The sequence below is a fragment of the Macaca nemestrina genome, chromosome 8, assembly GCF_043159975.1.
Source record: "Macaca nemestrina isolate mMacNem1 chromosome 8, mMacNem.hap1, whole genome shotgun sequence".
NCBI lineage: Eukaryota > Metazoa > Chordata > Mammalia > Primates > Cercopithecidae > Macaca > Macaca nemestrina.
Window position 1 is genome coordinate 137,295,788 of NC_092132.1, and position 23,627 is coordinate 137,319,414.

Here is a 23,627-nt window from a genome sequence, read left to right on the forward strand (position 1 = left end):
CACCAGTCCAAACAGCCTGTAAGGCGGTGGGGGGGAGGAACTAATTTTGCATCATACACGGGACTGGAATTCTAAGTTAGGCTGGATAGAGATTTTCCATCTGAATATACGCCTGATGCTATTGAATCTGCCCAAGAGGTCCTTAGCGGGTAGAAAGGAGGATTTTGACTAGCACAGTTGTAGAGAATAGTTGCAAGGAATAAAATCAACTCACAAGTTTGTATTTGCACCACAAGTGAAGTTTTTTCCTTTAACCAGTTATATAGGAGGGAGAGAGAAAGACCATCATTTGACAGCCTGTGTTAGGGCAAGACCAAGTCCCCCTCCTGCCAAGATCAGCTTTTATGGTCATTTCCCAACCATGTCAGCTTAGGCACTGTCATTATTCAGGCATAAAATGTAGCTGTGGAAATGGCAGACTCCAGGACTAAGGCAGTGACCACGCTGATAACACAATGAACACAGACTGAGTTTTCCTATGTTTGATTGATTCAGGGTTAGGGTGAGAATCTGATGCTGTTTCTTCAGTCTTGGCCTGCTCTCCCCTGACCTCATTCTGTTATCCGGTCATTTATGCAGTTGCTCAGCCGGTCAGTAAATCTTCCTTGAGTGCCTGTTCTGTGCCAGTTTGAAGGATAGGGATATGGCCATAAATGAGAGGCTCAGGGCCTCTCGTGGAGCCTGCATTCTCCATCCCTCCTCTCTTTCAGCGCCGAGGTTTTCAGCGCCCACCCCTCTCTGCTCGCTCCTTATTCCTGTGCATCTTCTCTGTTGTGGACACTAAATCAGCCTCCAGTTTTTCAGTTAGACTTGTTCAAACTCTTGGAGTTGCTCTCCGCTGCCACAGGCGAAGCCTCAGTTCCTTGCTGGGCCTGTTGTAGTGGACCCTCAGTGCTTTCTAGCCTTCCCTCTTGCTGTAGCTGCCACACAGGAACCTTCGTCTTCACTTGGAGTGGTTAGCTCACTGGTCATCTAGAATGCCCTCCCCCCTCTCTCCATCCTTCCGGATTATGTTCAAGTCCAGCTCTAGCTTTCTCTCTGTCACAAAACGTTACCCCTGATCCCCGGGCCAGACAGTTGCCTTAGATTCCAACTCCTGTCGCTGTCACTGTGTCTACCTTTTGCTCAGCTCTTGCCCAGTCCTGGTGGAAGTCATCTGTGACCACTGGGTGCCATGTGCTTTCCCTTCCATTGCCAGTTCTAAGCTGAAGGCCGCAGGAACAGCTTCTTTTGATTCCACTTAACGCCTGGCCTTAGTAGGTGTCCACAGAGTGTTGACTTTGCTTCATTTATTAACTTCTCTGCACCCAAAGACACTGATACTATCAAACAGCAAAAGAACCTTGTGTTAGGAAACGGTACTTTTCCAGTCCTACTTTTCACCTGTCCCTTGTGTTTCTTAAACATACATTGAAACTGAAGTGGCTTCCTTTATTGCTTTATCTACTTGAGAACTTTTAGGACCTGAAATGAATAGTTTTTCTTTAGTTGTGAAATGGAGTTCTCAGTCAAAGGGACAGAGGGCCGTATTTACTGTAGTAATAGCGATTTGTTTATGTAAGGGATGCTATATCTTACCGCACACACATACGCATAAAATGTGCAAGATAACTTACTGAATTTTTATTAATTGTAAAACCGTATCTCCTGCTTTAAGGGTCCAGCTTTTGCTGCACTATATGATAGGTCCTGTAAAAGAGGTGGAAATCCTAAGAAATTACACTTTAGATGGTAGATAAATATTGCCACCTTCTGTTCATTCTGAGAAGTGCACATTGATGTTCAGGAGCTCCTTTGCTTTTAAGGAAGACTACCAATCAATTCTCCCAGATCAGAGATAATCAGCTATTTCATAATGTGTACATGGAGTCTTAATTATAGATTAAAATAATAATACTTTAATATTTGTTTGTTTTTAAAAAATCGATTCCACATTCTAACTTTTGTAGACTATGTATTTTTTTTTTTTTTTTTTTTTTTTTTTAATCTCTGCTTGGGATAGCCCTCGTGTCTTTGTGGGTAGAGGAGGAGAATGGTCAGTAACATGGGGTCTCGCTCTGTCACCTAGGCTGGAGTTCAGTGGCACGATCACAGCTCACTGCAGCCTTGACCTCCCAGGCTCAAGCAGTCCTCCCACCTCTGCCTCCCAAGTAGCTGGGACTAGTCACATGCCACCACATCTGGCTAATTGTTGCATTTTTTGTAGAAATGGAGTTTTGCCATGTTGCGCAGGCTGATCTTGAACTCCTGAGCTCAAGACATCTGCCCACCTCCGCCTCCCAGAATGCTGGAATTCCAGGCATGAGACACTGTGCCTGGCTGGTTTTTGTTTGTTATGGTTTTAAAAAAGAGTATCTCTGGGCCGGGCGCGGTGGCTTAAGCCTGTAATCCCAGCACTTTGGGAGGCCAAGACGGGTGGATCACGAGGTCAGGCGATCGAGACCATCCTGGCTAACACGGTGAAACCCCGTCTCTACTAAGAAATACAAAAAACTAGCCGGGCGAGGTGGCGGGCGCCTGTAGTCCCAGCTACTGGGGAGGCGGAGGCCGGAGAATGGCGTGAACCCGGGAGGCGGAGCTTGCAGTGAGCTGAGATCCGGCCACTGCACTCCAGCCTGGGCTACAGAGCGAGACTCCATCTCAAAAAAAAAAAGTATCTCTGTGGTATGTGGTGAAAAGGCTTAACCTGAATTAGTCAAGATACAGCATAAATGTAAAGTTCATGTCACATAAGGATACTTGCAAGTATCCTATTAATTCTATTTATGATGCTTGTTATAAAAGATAAACCAACATCTTTGAAAAATTATACAAAGCAGTGATATTTTATAATAGTTTTGGAAGAACAATGTCTACAGGTAATTTTAGAAAAGTTTTCCCTACAAACTATTTATACTTTTTAAAGTGTGAACATAAGTTGTTTTGAAATGCATTATTTTAATATTTTTTCTTGATTAAGGCCAGGCTCTTTATTCTCACAGCATGCCTGGGAGAAAGATGACGCCCTTTTGTAGATGGGAGCAGTGTCCTGAGGGGCTGATGTGCCCCAGCTGATGTCACATGAGCCAAGTCATGGAGCAGGGCTACTACTGAAATGTGAGGTGTCTGCCAGCCTGGGCCCCTATGGCAGCGGCTTGTCCTCTGCTGTTTTCACTTCTAATGCACTTCATTTCTATTCAATTACAAACTTCATATATGCTCTCGGTATCAATGAAAGATTACGGGGGCGTCCAAAGTAGTACTGATGGCATTCCCCTGTCACCTGCCACGCTGTCTTTCTGCTGTGATTGCTGCCAAATTGCTACTGTTTTCTATACATTTTAATCCTGCTTGATTAACATGCAAAAACTTAAAGACATATTTGTAAGTTGGTTTTATAAAAATGGATGACTGTATGAATATTATTCTGTAGCTTACTCTTTTCAGTTGTCATGGGCCAGTGCCAAGTCTATGCACAGAGGGTCCCTGACTTAATGGTTCAACCTACATGATTTTCTGACTTTTTACAATGGTGCAAAAGCAACAGACATTCAGAAACTGTACTTCTCTTGTGATGCTGGGCAGCAGCAGCGGGCGCAGCTCCCAGTTTGCCACGCACTTTTGACTTAACGGCATTTTCAACTTACATCATGACATAACCTCATCATAAGCCTCAGAGCTTCTATGTGTCTGCTGTGTGATCTGTACCCTCCTTCTTGGTCACTGCTCGCAGTCCAGGGCGTGATAAACCTTCGTGTATACTGCTATTGCCCTATTGAGATAGTCATGGGTTTTCAGCTTTTTTCAATAAATATTCTTGGGCATCTATTTTTATGTGCTGGTACTTTTAATTTTGTGAGATGTTTAGAAGATTTGTGTCAAAGAACATAAGTGTCTTTAACTTTAAACTTAGGTCTTTTGGCTTTTTAAAAAGTACTATGGTGCATTGTGGTTTCAAAAGCAGACATTTTTTTCCGGTGGTGAGTTCCTAGCTTAGGTTCTGTGCCTGGCACAGCTCTCCTGTCCTTGGTGGGTGCAGGAGAGTGGTCAGTGAGTACTGTTTGCTAGGATGTGATGACCTGCTTAATAAAATAGCAAGAATGTTCACCCATTCTAGAAACCGATGTATTTCCCAGCTAAAGTAGGACTTGTCCCCTTCTTGATTTTAGCCACACAGGGCTAGGACAGTGTTTGCATTTAATACATTTCTTCTAAGACCACTATGACTTAACCTAGTTTGCACTTGGAGACCCCACCTTCCCATATGCAAAATTATAATAAAGTGATCAAAAAGCCCAAAAGATCTCTAGATTTAAATAAGGTGGCTGGTGGAAACGTCTCTGGAGACGTGGTTGCATTCCTTCTCTTCATTTTATTCAGTAATTCCTGCTCAAGGTTTAATTGGGCATCTGAGGGATCTTGTGGGCTGATTAGAATGATGCAGCCATTCCTATTTGATAACATGTTTATTGGTCATATAATACAAGAGGATATAACAATATATAGAGCCTTATTCTGACAGCTGTTTCTGCTGATATTCTTCTGCCAACCTACGGGTTATATGTGGTATTAAAATGGACTACGTGGTTCCATCACAGAATTCCACATTCAGTTTGGCATCTCTGACGGGGACTGCAAGAGACACCTCCAGAAGGGTTTATCAGTAGACTGCTTTCCAGCTAAGAAAATGTGACCAACACTGACAAATTCATGCTGTTGAATATAAGCTCAGCAGGAGTGCCTGAAGCTATGTAGCTCAGTGCAAGGTTGCAGTGATTCAAATAAGCATATTACGTTTCCGCACATCATTCTGAATGCTTTGATTGGGTATCCATGAAATGTTTTGGTTGTTTCTTCATTGTTTCATCAATGTAATTGATGACTGTTCTGTTTTGCTGACCACTGCAGCTTAATGCAATGGCAAATCGCGCTGCAGGGAAAGGCTATGAGAATGAAGACAATTATTCCAATATCAAGTTTCAGTTTATCGGGATAGAGAACATCCATGTCATGAGGAACAGTCTGCAGAAAATGCTGGAAGGTAAACCATTTCCTTATGCACAGCATTAAAATGCAGTTAAGTATTTTGATGCCAAAAGGGAATAAGATAGTCTTGATTTTCAAATGTTTTTTTGTTTTTTTCACATAGGTGTGATAATTTGGGAAGAATACCATGTTACAATGGCTTTGTAAACACTGAAGAACCTTTCTGTTATTTTGTAAGCATCACTGTGAGGTGGCTTTGTCATTTGGTGGTTGGCAGTCAGGACTCTACAATGATACTTAACATCTAAGGTCAAAGTGCACAGGGATGTTTTTGTTTCTTCTTCATAATGTTAGTGTGATCCACATTCAAGGCCATTTAGGAATAAGATACTCCTACATTTAAAGCAATAACCTTGTATGGAGATCAGGTTCAAAAACTGTATCCTTGCTGAATGGCCATCCGAAGGGACCCTCATTTCTAAACAGCAGCCACCACAATACACATGCATGTAACCTCCTGATACCTCCACACACACTTCGACATGTACGGCAAACACTATAAGACACGTACCCACAGACTTATATACTCGTGTGGACAGGAAGTTAAAGAGATGGATTATGTAATAGAGAAGAGTTATTCATGTAGCCAAGCCAGCCATATGCTGATGAGCAGAAATTCTGCATTTCAAGCAAAACCAGCTTAGTCTGCTGCTTCTGCTCCTTGTGATCGCAGTGACCCCGATAGGAATCTGTCACTGTAGTCTACCACTTCTGGCTCTGTGAACTGGGAAAAGACAGAGGATGCAGAAACCATGGCCTTGTGCCTTGGCTGTCCATGCAGTGTCTGCGCTTCTGGGGGAAGCCCTGGAGAGCTGGAGCTGGGAGCCAGGGAAGTGGGCTGTCTTGATTGGAAATGCAGGCTCTGGAATGAAGAGGGACAAAGGAGGTGCTGAATTATTTTTTCCAGGAGTCCACGTTTGCTCTCAGTTACCTATGCTGTTCTTCGTTTAATGAGAACACCCTAACGTTGGGGTGGGAGAAATCTGAGTGTCACAAACAGGCCTAATTTCCATTCTGTTTCCTGGACTTTCTGGTTCATCTCAGTCATTATGAAACTTTGAACACATCATTTAACTTGTTTGGGGCTCCATCACCTGCTGCAGAATGACAGGATTAGGCCAATACTTTCTATGGGTCTTGCAGCTGTGACAATTTGATGCCCCTCTTCAGCAGAAATCCCTTCCTACATCTGAAAACATCTCAGCCCCAGAGCCATTTCCATCTTCTGTACATAGTTGGCAGTCAGTCTCTCAGGTCACAGTGACAATACCTGGATATTGTCTCAGGTCACAGTGATCATATCCTGGGCATGATTATTTGAGCAACTTAAACTTTTAGAGATTATCATGCACAGTTTGGCTGTTCCTGCTATAAACTATGTTTTTTATGTGTTGAAAAACTGGACTAGCTTGGTACTATGATAGGAAAGGTAGTCTGACTTTAGTCTGAAGACTGTTCATCATTTATCAGGATCATAAAGTTACGCTTTAAAGTTTTTATTTAGTCATTTCATAGGATGACTTGGAGAACATAAATATTCTCCTATACAGGGAGTTGCTCCTACCAGTGCTGACAGCATATACATTTGGCTTTTGTTTTTAAATGGGTAATTCTATGGTTTCTTGTTAGGAGCCATTTCTCCTGCCTTTACGCCTGTGGTCTGACTCACTACTGTTTTCTAAAGGACATGCAAACTGACCAAGTTCCAGGGGGCAGCTGTCTGTTTCATAAGGGAACATGGTGCTTTCACATAACTTTTCCAGCTACGTGCAGTGCAGTAGGCAAGGATATCTTTCTGGATGCCTGTACGTGGTCTTGACCAATGTTTGACTATCTGTTTTTACCGAGTAAATTATAAACCACTGCGGAGGCTGAGCCAATGAGGAAGTGTTGCAATCAGACCCACCTTCTAAGGCTTTCCCTCCTTCAAACAGCTATCCTTGGCATCAGAGAGATATGAAGGTTCGTACTGCTGGTCACTTGGTAGGCAGAGGAATGAATGATGCATTTCATTCATGATTATTATTTTCTGAATTATTTTTTTTTACCATTGTTATGGATATAATCAGAATAGATTCTGAATAACAGAAAAGTAAAATTGTTTGCATTCTGGTTTCAAACAGCTCTCTGTGAGCAAGACCTGGAAGATATTTCATCAGAAACTGAAATCTAGGACCAAGTTCACATCCTGTGTAGGTCTGCTATAGAGATGATTTAATTTTAACTTCGATTTGTAGGTTTCAACCAAACTATTTTTGTGGGATCTGTACTTCCTAAGGAGAGAAAATGATGCCTTTCAGTCACATAGCAAGCAGTTTTGTAATTTCATGAAATGATTTTCACAATAGTTTGCCTTTTGATAATATAGATGATGGCTTTTCCCTCAAGTAATAAGAAGATACCCTGTATTTTCTTTTCTTTTTTTATTTTAAATTTTTAAGTTCTGGGGTACGTGTGCAGGATGTACAGGTTTGTTCCATAGGTAAATGTGTGCCATGGTGTTTTGCTGCACCTGTCAACCCATCACCTAAGTATTAAGTCCAGCAGGCATTAGCTATTTTTCCTAATGCTCTCCCTCTGTCCCCCACCTCCTCCCAAGCCCCATCCGTCACCCCTACCCCCCACCTCCCCTTTTACCCCCACCCCCCAACTCCCAACTTCCACTGACAGGCCCCAGTGTGTGTTATTCCCCTCCCTGTGTCCATGTGTTCTCATTGTTCAGCTCCCACTTTTAAGTGACAACACATGGTGCTTGGTTTTCTGTTCCTGAGTTAGTTTACTGAGGATAATGGCTTCCGGCTCCATCCATTAAAACAGTCCATAGAAGAGCCTGGAATAGTCGCTTTCCAAGGCCAGGGTATTGTTATCAGCAGAGGTGGAGCTTTTACCTCTTCGGCATCCTGGGTGTTGGGGAGGAAGCGGTGAAGAGGAAGGTGGAAAGGTGCATGGAGTTACCTGCATGTCTCCACTTGTTGAGGTTGTGCGCCATTGGGACACCTCTTCATATCTGCTCTGAAGGTCGGCAGGCACTGATAGGAAAGACACAGCTGGGACATCTTCCTCCTCTTCCAATCAACTTGCCATCTTTCGGAGGTCACCTAGAAAATATCACTTTCTCCCTACGAGTAGCTTTGTGCCTGCCTACCTTCCACATGACTGTTAGATTAATACTGTTGGCCGCAGTGTCACTGACCACTTATTCATCAATGTATTCATTAAACTAAAAATTGAGCAACTGCCCTTTGCCATACTTCATAAATATTTTCATTTAAATGATTGTATCTCATTTTCACAACAGTTGTGTGCAGTATGTGGTATTATCTGTAGTCTATGGATGAAGTAGCATAATTTTTAAAAGAGTAAACAGTAAGTTGAAATGAACATGTAGATAAACATGTAAACTTGCTCTGGTAATTAGAGAAATGTAAGTTAAAACCTCAAAGTACCATTTGTCACCCAAGTTTTTACAAATTAAGATATTCACTACTCAAAAGAATGTGGTAAAACTAGTACCTAAATATTTATAGTATTATTTAAATTGGCTTAGATAGACATAATGTGTTTTGTTTAGAGATAGTTTTTTACCAGGTTGCTGCTGCTTAGGGAGTAATCCAAAATATGTTTTCAAAAAATAAAAAGACAGGAAGGGCATGGAGACTCATGCCTGTAATTCCAGCACTTTGGGAGGCTGAGACATTGAGGATCACTTGAGCCGCAGGAGTTTGAGACCAGCCTGGGCAACACAGTGAGACCCTGTCTCTACAGAAAATTTAGAAAATGAAAAAAAGTCAACCAGGTGTGGTGGTGTGTGCCTGTAGTCCCACCTGCTCAGGAAGCTGATGTGGGAGGATCACTTGGGCCTGGGAGGTTGAGGCTGCAGTGATCCATGATCGTGCCACTGCCCTCCAGCCTGGGTGACAAAGACTGAGGTCCTGTCTCAGAAATAAAAATAAGATACAGACATGCCCGTGTTAATAGTGGTGTTTATTTATAATAATAGAATATTGGAAGCCGAATGAATGTCTAACAGTAGTACTGATTAATTTTACTTCACCTTCTTGATAGAAAAGTTTGCATCCATGAAAAATACTAAATGTGAAGACTATATGTACTAACACGGGAGAATGTGTACAATGTAAGTGAAAAATTCAGGTCGTAAAATTGTTTGCATATTCTTATTCACTCTACAGTAAATCACATGTCTGAAGAAAGACTAGGAGAGCATGTCCGGAATGATCATTGGATTAGCAAGGAAAGATAAGAGTGATGTTTTTCCCTTTTTCCCTCTGTATTTACAAACTGTGTGCTATGGTTGGTATATTCCTTTTTTAAAAAACGATATTTATTATCTCATGGTTTCTGTAGGGCAGGTGGATGTGTCTCAAGCATAAATGAGAACCCAGGGACCCTCTTAGCATCTTTCAAGGCTGCAGTCAAAGTGGCAGCTGGGCTGCGTTCTCTTCAGGAAGTTTGAACGGGGAAGAATCTACTTGTAAGCACTTATGGTTGCTGGCAGAATTCAGCTGAGGGCCCCACATGTGGGCTGTTCACAGCATGGCATCCTGTTTCTTCAAGGCCAGCAGGAGTGCCTCTCTCCAGTTACAGAGTCTGGTGTATTACACTTTTAAATTGTTTTTTAAAACATCCTTTCCAGTGTCACATTACAAAGCAGTATTTTAACCTAGCACTTTTTATCACATCACAGTGATCCTTGTTGAGTAGTGGTTCTGGTGTAAGACAAGCTCACAGCTTGTGACCACAAGGATCATTATATGAACCGCAAGGATCATTATAACCACTTCACATAGTAATGAAGATACATTTATGGAAGGTTTACTATGTATTGGACACTGTTCAAAATTTTTAAGCTGTATTTACTCAAGTAAACCTTATTGCACTTATTGTTGCTACTTTTACCTTCATTTTACAGATGAGGAAATTGAGGCACAGAGCCTGAGAAACTTGTTTCGGCTCAAAATAGTAAGTGGTAGAATCACCATTTTTACCTACTTAGTGTGAGTTCAGATGCCTCACTCTTAACCCCTAGGCTTTTCTGCCTCTCGAGATAGTGGGTTAGTGTGGAAGGTGCCCTGGCCTCAGTGTGTGAAGTCCTAGGTTTGGGTTCTTGATTTAGTTTCTGGGTAAACTTGAACAAATCTCATTTTCTGTATTTGTAAAGCAATAAGCAACATATCTTGCCCACTTTAACTCATGATCATTAAAAGGATTTCTTGCAAACTATAAAGTGCTTTCCATTGTAAGGTGGGTATACTTTCTCTTGGGAAGCAGTCATGTATTTGAAAATAAGCACTCAATGAAATGGATACGTTGATGGGTTTAGGTGAATTCAGTCAGCCAGGCAAGTATTTGGTAGGCCCCATGCCTTCCTGTGGGTGCATTTTCTCAATTTCTTTATTCAGAAGTCACGGAGTAAGAGCACAGTTTTCAGAAGCACAGAAGCGTTTGTCTCGTGATAGGGCCTGTGTGCAATCACGCACGCTCACCAAAAATGATTTAATAAACAGCACATCAGGCCTTCAGGCATTTTCTCAGCAAGTTGTTCTACGGACTTGCAAATCTTAGCCTGACAGCGGAGCAGGGGAAGCGAGCCCAGAGCATGTGGGACGCAGGCCCCATGTCAGCTCAGTTCTGTGGGCAATCGTGCAGTCAGGGACTGTATGAAAGGGGGCCAGGCAGATCCATTCTAAAAGACTGGAATCTTTTTAGCAGGCCTCAAAATAGAACCACTTAAAAAAATATTCCCTGACATGATGAGCATTGACAGTGGAGGATGTTTTGTGGCAAAGTCAGGTGGCTCTAGAGATGATACCCGATCTGTTCTTTCATGCAAAGGTTTTTGAGTCCTGATTGATTGGAATCTTCGTTCAGTGTGGAAAGGGTGGTCGGAGGCAGAGCACTTGGAGTTGTCGTGGGAGGCACCATGGTGGGTACGACAGTCACGTGTTGGATGCCTGCTCTGGTCTCCCTGCCAGGTTGCCTTGGAGGCAGTCTAAAAGGAACGGCCCCGGACACACCCAGCTCCAGGGTTTCTCTGATAGTTCTCTCTGCTCGGAGAGGAGAGGTGGTGGCTCTCGGTCCCATTGTCCCTTATGCTCGACACGTTCTACCGTACCTCATGTCTTTAGGAGTGCTGGCTAATTCAACCTTGAGGAAACGGATGATGGATTCAGCCCTTTGTAGATATTGCAAATTTAAGCTTTTCATTTTGAAGTATTTCCTTTATCACATTACCTGCAAATTTATGCTGTGACATTCTACCAGATGTGAGCTAATGAAAAAGCTGTAAAGGTTGGTTCTTCTCCAGCTTTCTATAGTCTCAGTTTTTAACCATTATTAATTTCCTCAGATTACTTAGCTGTTGGAGGAGATAACCACTAATAACCTGAAAATCTAGTCATTTTTTTCTCGGAACTTGGCACCCTGGACTAGGTTTCCACATAGAAAAATCATTTTCCCATTAAAGTGGAAACAGGTCGCTCTACAGGGAAAGAGCAGTTTGTACGGCTTTTTAACAAGTGTTCTGCTAGACCAGCAGCCTGGCAGGCTTCACTGGCTATCGGCGCGGTCATTTAGAGGAAAGAAGTGGATCGAGCATGTGTGCTTTGCCTCTCTGGTGTTGTATGAGGATTTCAAACACAGCTGCTCAAGTGCTGGATGGGATCTGCCCATCTGGACCATCATACACTAAGCACAGAGACATAGGCTACAGCGAGAGTATGGATGCATGTGCGGCGGAATGGATTCCAGCTCAGTGGTTTACTGGCTATGTAACCATGATGGCCTGGTAAACCTCTTGAAGCCACTCTTTTCAATCTGAAAATCGAGAGTGAATCTACCCAGTAGGCAGATTATGCAGAGCCTCAGGCACAATACCTGCTTGTAGTAAGTACTTAACACACAGGAGCCGGGATGGTTATCACAGACGCTCATCTATTCATCAGTGTTGGAGTGTTCTCTATGCCAGGCATGGGATAGGCAAATGCTTCATTCATTCATTCTGAAAGAAGTAACCAGTTTTGACCTAGAACAGAAATCATGGCAGGAAGAAAAGATCATGCTTGTTTATTAGTGATCTCACTGAGGGCCTTCCCTGGGTAAGTCATGGTTGAGTGTTTTAACTGGATGTCAAAGCCAAAGCATTTGACATTATCAAAGGGACAAAAGAAAAGAAGGTTTTATTTAAGGAGAGAATAGTAGTTATATTTCTCCAAGCGATGCTTTATTTTGCAGTTCACTGAGACAATTCAAAGATTAATTTTAAAATGTTCACCCTCAGAATTATTGTTCTGTTAACTGTGATGGCAGATTTTCAGAGAACTAGGAGAGTTTCAAAATGAGTGCTTGTAGAAGAAAGCGTAGCCCATCAAACTCAAGACAGATGTGGCTAATGTTAGTGATAAGAGGAGCTGTTTTTCTATAAGGCTCTAGGTGGGGTTTGGCAGTTCAGTTTGCTTGCCAGTGACAATACAGTCTTGAAGTTCCTAAGAGTGTTGGTCCTGGAAGCTTTCTCAGCTGGCATGAGGCGTGCGGAACGACCCCCACCCCTGCATCCTCTACTGCATGTGCTGCTCATTTTACCACTTGAGTTATTGGCAGCCACCATCTCAGTCTTCCGGGATTCCTGGCCTTCTCTCTAGTGCCTACTGCTTTACATGCATGCCAGACTTTCCAGCCTGTCAACCCCCATCTTTTCCCAGTCTCGACTTCTCTTGTGCCATTTGCTTGGAGTTCCCTATTTAGATTTTAGCATCCCTTAAACCCTACCTTCAGTTCAATTCCTGTTCATCCTGGCTCAGTTTGTATATTTTCTTTTAATTATTCTCAATTTTTTTAGTGAAAATAATATGGAAAGTAGAGTCGAGGGATTTAGATTTCTATCCCAGTGTATTTGCTGCATTGCTAGCATTACTCATGAGCATTAGCTCATAAATGAGCCCATTACTCCTTAATAAATCAAGATAATTCTGTCAGCTGGGCGTGGTGGCTCACGCCTGTAATCCCAGCACTTTGGGAGGCTGAGGCAGGCGGATCACCTGAGGTCAGGAGTTTGAGACCTGCCTGGCCAACATGGCGAAACCCCGTCTCTACTGAAAATACAAAAATTAGCCTGGCGTGGTGGTGTGTGCCTGTAGTCCCGGCTACTCAGGAAGCTGAAGCAGGAGAATTGCTTGAATCCAGGAGGTGGAGGTTACAGTGAGCCGAGATCACACCATTGCACTCCAGCCTTGGCGACTGAGCAAGACTCTGTCTCAAAATAAATAAATACATAAATAAAATAAAATAAAAAATAGATAATTCTATCCACTCTAGATGGGAAGTCGTGAAGGTTCATTGAGAGGAAAGCACCAAGCCCCATTACATATGGCAGATGTAACAGAAATGGGCACACACATATATTTTTTAAATAAGAGAGAGGGTCTCCTTATGTTGCCCAGGTTGAAGTGCAGTGGTGCAATTGTAGCTCACAGCAGCCTCCGACCCCTGGGTTCAAGTGATCCTCCTACCTCAGCCTCCTGAGTATCTGAGACTACAGGCGTGCACCTCCACACCTAGCTAATTTTTTATTTTTATTTTTGTAGAGATGGGGTCTTGCTACATTGCCCAGGTTGGTGTTGAACTCCTGGTCTCAAGCAATCCTACTGCCTTGGCCTCCCAAACTTCTGGCATTACAGGCACAACCCACTGCACCCAGCCACATGTTTTTTATTTGCTGCAAAGTTTTACACACCTCTGCAGTTAATATTCACATCTTACTGTCCTTAGCACGTGTTAAACCTAAGATAGTACCGGTTACCACCATATACTGTGAATCTGTCGTTAGACACAAAATTCACATTCATAAATACTAATAGCACATTATCCTGTGAACTTGCTGCTTGATTTTCTTTAGGCCAGTGGTAGTTAGTATTTTGGAACATATGGTGATGGGCTCGTGTAGGCTAAACACTTTGATTGTACAGGCCATAATTAAGTCCTCTTTGAATGGCTTCACCTGGTGGATGTTCAGTGGAGGGACATTATCATCATTTTGCCAGTTCTCTGAAGACTCTTACAGATCTTGGCTTCATGACTCCAAAATGGGAAAAGGACACAGCCAACATTGGCGGAACTCAGACCAGTGTTGGGCTGGTAATCAAGGGAGGGCTGTGTACCATTTCAACTTTAGATCTCAGGATACAGGAAAGACCAACTCCACTGGGTTCAAATGGAGACTTTTTTCGCACCCTCACTGACCCCACCCAGCAATTGTATAGGAGAAAATAAGAGTGATATAGGAGATACCTAAGGCAGATTATCTGAGGCTGATTTTCTTCTAAGTAAATTCCACATGTGCAGAGGTCCTAAAATTATATCTGTTGTCTTTGCTTTTTAATTTTTTTCCTGTAGTTTATATATATTTGTGACATATAGTAGTCCTGTTATATAAAGCAAATATCACTAGACCTGGGCATGAAACTCTGATTAGTGAGTCCCGTTCTCTGCAGTTTGTGGCATATGTCTCTGATGTCAGCCGAAATGAACTTTGTTCAGCAAAATGGTTTGTAAATATTGGTTTGGGTTTGGCAACAAGAGTGAACAAATAAGTATTTCTACCTTATCCTGAGTTTATCCAAACAAACCCAACAGTTTTATATTTAAAAATCCAGGCGCTAATCGTTTTGGTCTCGAGTGTACCCCCATCTGCCCACGTCTATTAATCATCAGCAGACCTCTTTGCTTTTCACGCTGCCACTCAGCGCACGGGGAAGAAAACACCCGCTCAGTGGTTAACTTTGCTTGAGAACCTGGTGAGGTTATTTCACTTAGCGCACGCAATGCTAATGCTCCTGAAAGCAGAAATGTTAAACGAGGAGCCTTCTTAGTGCTGACGTGGTGAGAGCCACAGCAGCCTGTCCCGTTGCTGAGAGCTAACTGGACACAGAAGCGTGGGGACGTTCTCTCTGGCAGGACATTCTAGGCCTGGTCCCGTGGCCATCCATTCCTCTCTCGCTTTTGGCGCAGGCCATCTCCAGGTTAGCTGGCAAGCCCGGTGTCTTTATTTTTAAACTTGCAGTCATTTCCATGCCTTGTGGGAAGAGAAGGTGGTGAAAAGGATCTTTTGTTCCCGGGCTAAGCGTCAGAGCTTGGATGCCAAGATATTCTTCAGGCCCCCTGAACTTAATAATCAACAAAAATGCTAACTAGCCCTAAGCCCTGAAATGACTGGAAAGTTTGGCCTGTTCAGTGAAAAAAAGACTGCAAGAGAATGTTATCTGTGGAAGGCTTGGAGGAATCAGTTGCATCCTCAGACTTCACGCAGTGGAATGTGTGTATTTTAGGATTAACTCGAACACTTTGGGGCATGGCCTGGAGTTGAACAGAAAGCCCAAGCGGCACGCGCCCAGGGAGTGGTGAGAGCTCATGGACGGTGCTGGAATTTGCCATGCTTCCCACTGGGCCGTGTTTCAGGGCCGTGTGCACAGGCAGAAGTGAGCCTGATGCTTGGAGGGCCCGTCGGTATTGCTGGGCACTGTCATAAGGCGACACATCTCCAGAAGGGCCGGGCTTGCTCAGTGTTACCTCAGGGCTGGCATTTGGCCTTTGTATCAGATTGTGCTGTCTGTCTTCCAGTTGGGTCCATGCACCGAGTTCACAGAAAGACTTTTTAAGTACACCCTGGGTACATTTCTTTATGGAAACTGGCTTCTAGATCATCAACTTCTGTATGTCCTCCTTACGATTATATGACCTGCCTCTCAGAATGCTCCTGGGGCCAGCTTTAAGCCATCTCTCCCTTCCCAGCTCCCTTCCTAATTGCCTTGTTGCCACCTTACAAAAAAAAAAACATTACCACCTCCTCAGTCTTGCAATGATGCATCATCTCAGGGTGTATGAGGGAATATGTAGTTTTATATTTTATTTTAGAGGTACATGTGCAAAAATGTTTGAAGACTTCTGATCAGATTAAGCTTCCTTGAGCAATCTAAGTTAATACTGTGCATAGAAGTAAAATGCAGGACACAAGTGCAGAAAATATTTGGAATTTTAAACTTTCTGGTGGCCACATTAAAAGTAAAAAGAAAATTTCATATGTTATATACATATGTATATGTATATTAATTTTAATAACGTATTTTATTTAACCCAGTATATCCCAAATGTTATTTCAATGTTACCAGTATAAAAAGCTGGTAATGGGGTGTTTTTGCATTTTTTGTGTGTACCATGCCTTTAAAATTTGATTCATATTTGACACTTACAGCGTATCTATCTCAATTCCGATTGGACATATTTCAAGTGTTTCGTAGCCACGTGTGACTAGTGATTACTATAACAGGGCAGCACTGTTGTAAGTGTTAGAAAGCATAACCTTGAAGCTGATGATACTTGGGAACCAAGATTGGTTCATGTTGAATTATGAAAAAAAAACAACCTGAGGTTGAGAGGCATTAAGAGCATGAACTCTGGAGCCAGACTGGAGCCTCGTCTCACCACGTATCCATCAGCTGGGAGACGCTGGACAAGCACTTAGCCTCTGTTTGCACTGGTTTCCACAATCAAGAATGAGAATAGTAAGTGCCTTCCTCAGAATGACTGAGGATTGAAAAGCTAAAGCTAATCTATATAAAGCACTTAGTGTCTGGTACCTGGTATGTAAGTGTTACTATTATTATTATTTCTGGTAAAACCTACCAAGGTAGCCATGCTGTGGTGGCAAAAACTCTAGGTTTGTCTCTCAGAAGACTTGCATTTGGGATGTCTTTCTACCATTGATCACTTCATGCCTTAACTGTTCGGAGCTTCAGCGTTGACATGTTTGAGTGAGTCTAACACCTCCTTCCTCCAAGGACACCTGTGCTGGAGAAACAGATAATAAAATGTGTATCATAGCTACCATTTTCGGGAATCTTCTTTATGCCAGTGTAATGCTTATTTGTATTATTTCAGCTTTACAACAACTGTTTGAGGAAGGTGTTTTATTCCCATTTTATATTTGAAGGCAGCGAGGCTCAGTAACTAACCCTGGTTACCATGTTGAGCGTGGGTAGAGCTGGAGTTTCAGTGCAGCTGTGTCTGCCTCTGAAGCCCTTAAACATTGCTACATGCTATTGCCCATGCATATGTCATGATTATTACTCAGATGTACAGTACATTACTAAACTGTACATCTGAGTAATAATTTTACACTGTTTAAAACCTAAGTTAAACAAAGAGGCCTTCCTGTTTCCCCAAGAGGGCAGAGTAAGCTAATGTGAAATCCCTGCTGATGAAAACATGTGGAAGTGTCAGCGAGTTTGATCAGGGAAGCGGGCCAGTGAGCAGGGCTTTGGAAAAGGAGCCTTGTTTTCAGGAGACGTTGGGGATGTAAAGGTGCAGAGCTGGGTGCCTGGAAGAGCAGAGGACAAGTCACTTGTGAAGGCCTGCAGCAGGGGCTGGAGGGGACGCCTATGGAGGCTGCTGCTTCTGTGTCAGGTGTCCCTGTGGGGCACAGAACTGGCCATCAGAGGCGGGGGAGTGAGGACAGATTGGAGTAGGCAGGGATAGCTTCATCAGCTGCCACTTCACGTCACCTTCCACTGCCTGTCACCTTCCAAACATGCAAAATACCTGTAGCAGACCCTAACCGGGAACCATCCAGACAAGAGGATCTCAGGAAGCCTGGCTGTAGGACCTTACTGCAGTGGCCAACAGTGATTCCTCCTGGAACCACGGGAAGAGTGAGTCCAGACACATCAGGAACACCATCTGTTATGCTTGTGGGAGCCTTCCTTCCTCCTGCTCCAGTTCCAGTAACCTAAAGCCTGTTTCACATGACTGTTCTATCATATCGGGTTCTTGGGGCACTCATCCTGTAATCTTTTTTCCTCTGCCTGCTAGCCATTATCATGAGCGCTGTTCCCTGGTGTGTTGTAAACTTGTCTTCAGCCCCGCTATTTCTGTGGGATTCCACAGAATTGTGGAAGTGTTGCTCCTAAGCAGCGTTTGGTGTAAGTCTGCTGGGTGTCCGTGAGATTCCCAGCCCAAACATGATAATTCCTTATCTTGGGGGCTTCCGTGCATAAGGAAGATGTGTTTGGATCCCAAATATGTGTGAGACTAGGCCCAGGGTGTCAGCATCTCAGGAGAGATTTTTGTTCTCCTCATGCAGGGTCCAGGCAGAGATTGGCTTCCCATCATCATCCTGACGCATGAGTGGATTTTTTTTAACAGCTCAGTTTGCTGTAGGGAATCTTAGTTCCAGCTTCTGCCTTGCACAGGCCCAAAGTAATTTCTTGTTTCTGTTCCAGTTAAATACAATATATAATAACTTACCCACTTCCTCCTGACTTCCCACTAAAATGAGAATGAAGTGGAAAAAAAAAAAGCAAAAATACAAAAGGATGAGAGATTGAAAGAGGAGGTGATGGAAACAAAAATATAAAAGCTGCAAAATAAATGGATGAGTGATAAGTAATGACACAGACTAGAAAAAAAAAAAGCTGCAATTTATGGCAGAAGTATGAGAAACCCCAAAGGAAGCCAAACAGAAGTACAGATCCTTTGACAGTCTCTGGAATTCGAGCCATCAGGTGTCTCTGAAAGAAGAGTACTAGCCGAACATTTGCACAAGAAGTTGATTGGATCCCAGCCTCCTTCCTCCCCTGCACTGCCTAGTGAAGCTTCTTTCCACACTTCCACAAGAGAAGATGGTGATGCACTTTCTGGAAAGTCAACCTTTCTGGAAACGTTTACTACAGGGACTCTGGGATCAGGAGTACCCGACAAAGCTGGAAGAGGGGATGGGGAATGCCAGGCCAAAGACAGGGGTTAAGTGAAAGTGTAAGTATGGAAGAATGAGACCCATGGTTACTGCCCCAGCTGTCCTCTTAGGACACTGGCATCCAACGTGATGCACTCAGGTGTTCAGAAGATTCCATGCTGGGGCCTGCAAACATCCAAGACAAAGGACTTGCAGATGTCACATCGGCCAAATCCCCCACAGCAAAGCCCAGCAGCTAAGAAAGCCTGCCTGTGCACACAGCACACGGCACTGTCAACCAGCCTCCTGTGTCTTGCTCTTACATGTGAATGGATAGGCAAAAATTAGCAGAAAATTGAGGAAAGCTCAACATGCATGACAGAGACCACACCCCCCTAACACACACACACGAGCAAGCAAATTTTAAAAAGTCTAGAAAACAACATTCCATTCAGAGAGGAAAACAAAAACTGCCATTAATATTTTTAGAGAAATATTGTAAGATTGGCAAAACGTAAAGCATCAGCAATACCAAGTATTAGTTGGGATATGGGGACAGGAACTTTCCTCCCCTGCTGGTGGGAGCATAAACCACTGCAGCCCTTTTCAAGAGCAATTTGGCAGTAAAGTCATCCCTCAGTATCCAAGGGGAATTGTTTCTAGCACCCCCAGCCCGGCCCCCACAGATTCCCAAATCCACACACGCCCAAGTCCCTTACATAGTAACATGGTGTATTTGCATATAACCTATGCACATCCTCCCATATATTTAAAATCATCTCTACATTACTTGCAATACTTAATACAATGTAAATGCTCTGTAAATAGTTGTTACACTGTATTGTTTTTCTATTACCATTATTTTTTGTTGTACTGTTATTTTTATTTTTTTCAAATATTTGTACTCTGTGGTTGGTTGATTCCAAGGATGTGGAACCCAAGAATACAGAGGGCCAACTATGCATGATAGAGCTGAAGATTCAGGAACTCTGTGACCCAGCCCATTTCACTTATAGAAATCCAGGTACAGGGAGACTTTCCACAAGGAGACTGTAGAAAGATTTTTTTTTTTTTTTTTTTTACTGTACTATTTATAACTATTGAAAAAGAGGAAACAATTGTCAACAGTAGGGGGATGGATAAATAATTTGCAATATAGAGTGGAATATTATATAGCTGTTAAAATTAATGAAGTTTATTTACATAATATGGATATCTAAAAGTTGGATAAAAATTGCAAAGACTGATATATATGTAAATTTTAATACCTATAAAATATATGCTATTTGAGGATAATAATAGCAATAAGGGCTAACTTAAATAATAACACTTTGATACAGAGGCTATTATTACCATTTTACAGTTGAGGAAACTGAGGCACAGAGAGGCTAAGTAATCTGCCCAAGCCCACACACCTAGTATGTAAGTAGTGAAAGGACAAAAAGTTCTTGGGAATATTAACAGTCTTCAAAGGAAAGAAGCAGGATGACATGAAAACATGAGGCTTTATTTGTAACTTTATTTTTTGAGAGAGAGGATCTGGCTCTGTCATCACCCAGGATGGAGTGCAGTGGCAAGATCCTGGCTCACTGCAGCCTCAAACTCCTGGGTTCAAGTGATCTCTCGACTCAGCCTCCCAAGTAGCTGGGACAACAGGCATGTGCCACCAAGTCTCACTGATGTTTTCTCTTTTTTGTAGAGACTGAATCTCACTACTTGATGCAGGCTGGTCTTGGACTCCTTGGCTCAAACGATCCTTCTGCCTTGGCGTCTCAAAGTGCTGGGACTGCAGGTGTGAGGCACTGTGCCCAGGCTTTTTTCTATTTTGTTTTCTTAAGAGACATCTGGAGCAGTTGTGGCCAATCTGGATGTCTGTTACATTATCATGTTTTTAAAGACTCTTTTTTTTTTAAGACCAGTTTTAGATTCACAGCAAAATTGAGCAGAAGGTACAGAGCGTCCCAAGTAGCCCTGCCTGCACACATGCACAGCCACCTCCATTATTAACATCCCCTACAGAGTGGTACATTGTTGCGATCAGTGCACCTACATTGGCACATCAGCATCACTCAAAGTCCACCGTATGGTTTCCTCTTGCTGTTGGACATTCTGTGGGTTTTGACAAATGTTTAATAATGAATGTAACCACTGTCACAGTGGACAGAATAGTTTTCTGCCGTAAACATTCTTGTGCCCACCTATTTATTCCTCTCACAACCCTAACCTCTGGCAGCCACTGATTTTTTTGCTGTCTCCATCGTTTTCCATTTTCTAGGTCATATAGTTGACATCATATAATATGTAGCCTTTTCAAGGAAAAGTTGGCTTCTTTCCCTTAGCACTGTGCATTTAACTTCCCTCTGTGTCTTTTCATAGCTCATCTCATTTTATCACTGAATAGTATTTCATTGTCAGGTTATATTACATTTTATTCTTTATATGTTTAAATATTTTATAATTTAATGATTAAAACTGTAAGCTTGGGCACTCTCAGCCCATGGCTGACTACTCAGGGCTACAGGGCTAATAGAGCCATAGATGCTGTGACTCAGTCTGTGTATTCTTCACTGGCCTTCCACTAAGTACCCTCTCCTTTACCATTCTGCATGTACTTTATCAGACACATAGCGTCTTCCTGCCTGTGACGCTTGGCCTGGGGTGCGGAAGGGGCAACACTGTGACCTTAGACAGGCAGTGCTTCGAACCAGAGCAAATTCAGAGGGCTGTCACTTTACCAACTGCATATTAGGTCTTCAGAGCTATGCTTCCAGCTCAGGGCAGGCATTTGGAAGGAAGATTTTGGAATCTTGCCTGAACATATTCATAATACGGTTTTCTTAGGTTGGGTTTTTTCTGGGAATTTCAGTGTTATTTTCTTCAACATTGTTGTCATCTATGACTCAGAATTTAACTACTTGTGCTTTTTTGTGTGTGGCTTTTATGTTGCAGGAAATCACAGTGAATCCTCTTATCTGCATTCTTGGAGGCAGGGCATCTGATAAATTAGTATTTTTGTTAATGCTGCTATGTGTCCCATATGCACAGAAATTTCAAAGAGTTCACAAAGTTGAATCTGGGGGTTTACAGTTGGAAGGATATAATTTAGTACACCTTCCCCATTTTAAAAAATGAAGAAATTGAGGTTCAGATAGTGGAATAACATGTGCAAGACTACACAGCTCATTGCTCATGGAGTTGGGGGTAGGAAAAAGGGCTCCCTGTTCCCTATGTGTGTTTACTGCATCACAGAGAACAATAAAATAAACAGAAATCTATAGATCATGACTGAATTTCATTGGTTGATTGATAAGACTCCTGAATAGGGTTTTCTACGTCTAAACCTCCACTTTGGATTGCAGTATTTGTGATATGTACTCAGCACACTAGCTCTAAAGCTTTTTAATGCTTTACATTAAATAAAAGAAGCTCCTGAGGTGAAAGTTGATGGTTTATAATATTATAGAGGTGTTTATACACCTGCCTTAGTTGTGTAAATATATATTTCATTGGGATCCTAGGTTTTCTTCATTTTCACTCAATGGGAAAGTCCCTACCCTGATGCTCTAGAATTGGATCAGAGGTATATGTTATTTCTAAGCTTACAGGCCTTACTCCCATTGGGTGGGGGTTACTGGCAAGAGGCGTTTGATCATTTCCATTTAAGAAATTTAGGATTGCTCTGTCTTGTGTTTTTACAACAGTCCTAATCTGAAGTGGTTGGGTGATGGAAACTTCTAAGTGGGTAGGTGCTACAATTACATGATTTTTTTCCCCATTGCACTCCTAATTCAATTATTCCTTAGTAGCCCATTTTTAATTACTTTGCTGGAAAGGCAAATACATGTTTTCTGCCAGAACTCTTAATGATTTTCATTAATATTAGGATTTAAACTTTACATATATAATAGTTGTAAACAAGTGCTGTATTCCCTGTGACCGAAGAAGGTAGAAAAGTCTTACTTGAAATGGTTCCATAGAATCAAGTTTAGTAAACATGGGTATTTATTTTGACTTAAGTCTTCCAGAAAATACCCATTACAACAAAGAAATCATTAGCAAACTACCTATAAAACATGATCATATGTAAAATGAGAGAGTACCTTAATTTTGCTTTTATAACATGATTTATCTTGCAGTGTGTGAACTTAAATCTCCCTCCATGAGTGATTTCCTGTGGGGTCTGGAGAACTCTGGCTGGTTAAGGCACATTAAAGCCATCATGGATGCAGGAATCTTCATTGCAAAGGTATGCAATTGCAGAGAAAATAAATTAAGGGACAGATGAGAAAACCACTGACTTCAAAATGGGTATCCCTCTGCCATGGGCTTCCCTGTCCTAAGCTGCACTGCATTGACTGGGTAGCCAGCTTTGTAGAGCTCCATATAATCTGTGCACTGAAGATGCGATTTTGCTAAAGAATATAGCTTAGCTGATAGTATGTCAGCACTGTGATCAAATGGTAGAATATTTCCAGAGTATTCTCTTCCATTAAGCTTAATCCTGGATGGAGAAAAGACTTTTCTGTAGAATACAACCAAATGTGAGTTACTTCAGTGGTGGGGCTTAGGGCTTACATCCAATAGATCCTTCTTTTTAGTCATGGCATAAGCAAAAGTCACATTCCTGTAGCTGGAAGGTAGAGTCCATTCTGCCATAGGAAAATGTTGCTGCAACTTTCATACAAGCTGTTTTGCAATGCAGTGTCTTTTGTGCTGTTAGGTTTTTTTAAAAAAATAAACTCCTCGGATTTATGCCTAAAGAGAACCGTATCTTCCCTGATGCCATGGTATGTTCCCCATTTTGAGGTAATCATTTATTGAAGAAATCTTTATTTAGTGCCAGGTACTATTCTAGATTTTA

At 42.3% G+C, this 23,627-nt stretch overlaps 1 protein-coding gene across 2 annotated transcripts in view; it reads left to right on the forward strand.

Moving 5' to 3' along the window:
* The window catches only part of LOC105463740 (myotubularin related protein 7), a 115,454-nt gene that overhangs the window by 78,213 nt on the left and 13,614 nt on the right, over positions 1–23,627 (forward strand). For both annotated transcript variants that reach the window (XM_011711012.3, XM_071068587.1), the window contains exons 7-8: positions 4,888–5,020; positions 22,903–23,012. In XM_011711012.3, the coding sequence (XP_011709314.1) occupies positions 4,888–5,020; positions 22,903–23,012 (243 nt within the window). The remainder of the gene's footprint in view (positions 1–4,887; positions 5,021–22,902; positions 23,013–23,627) is intronic.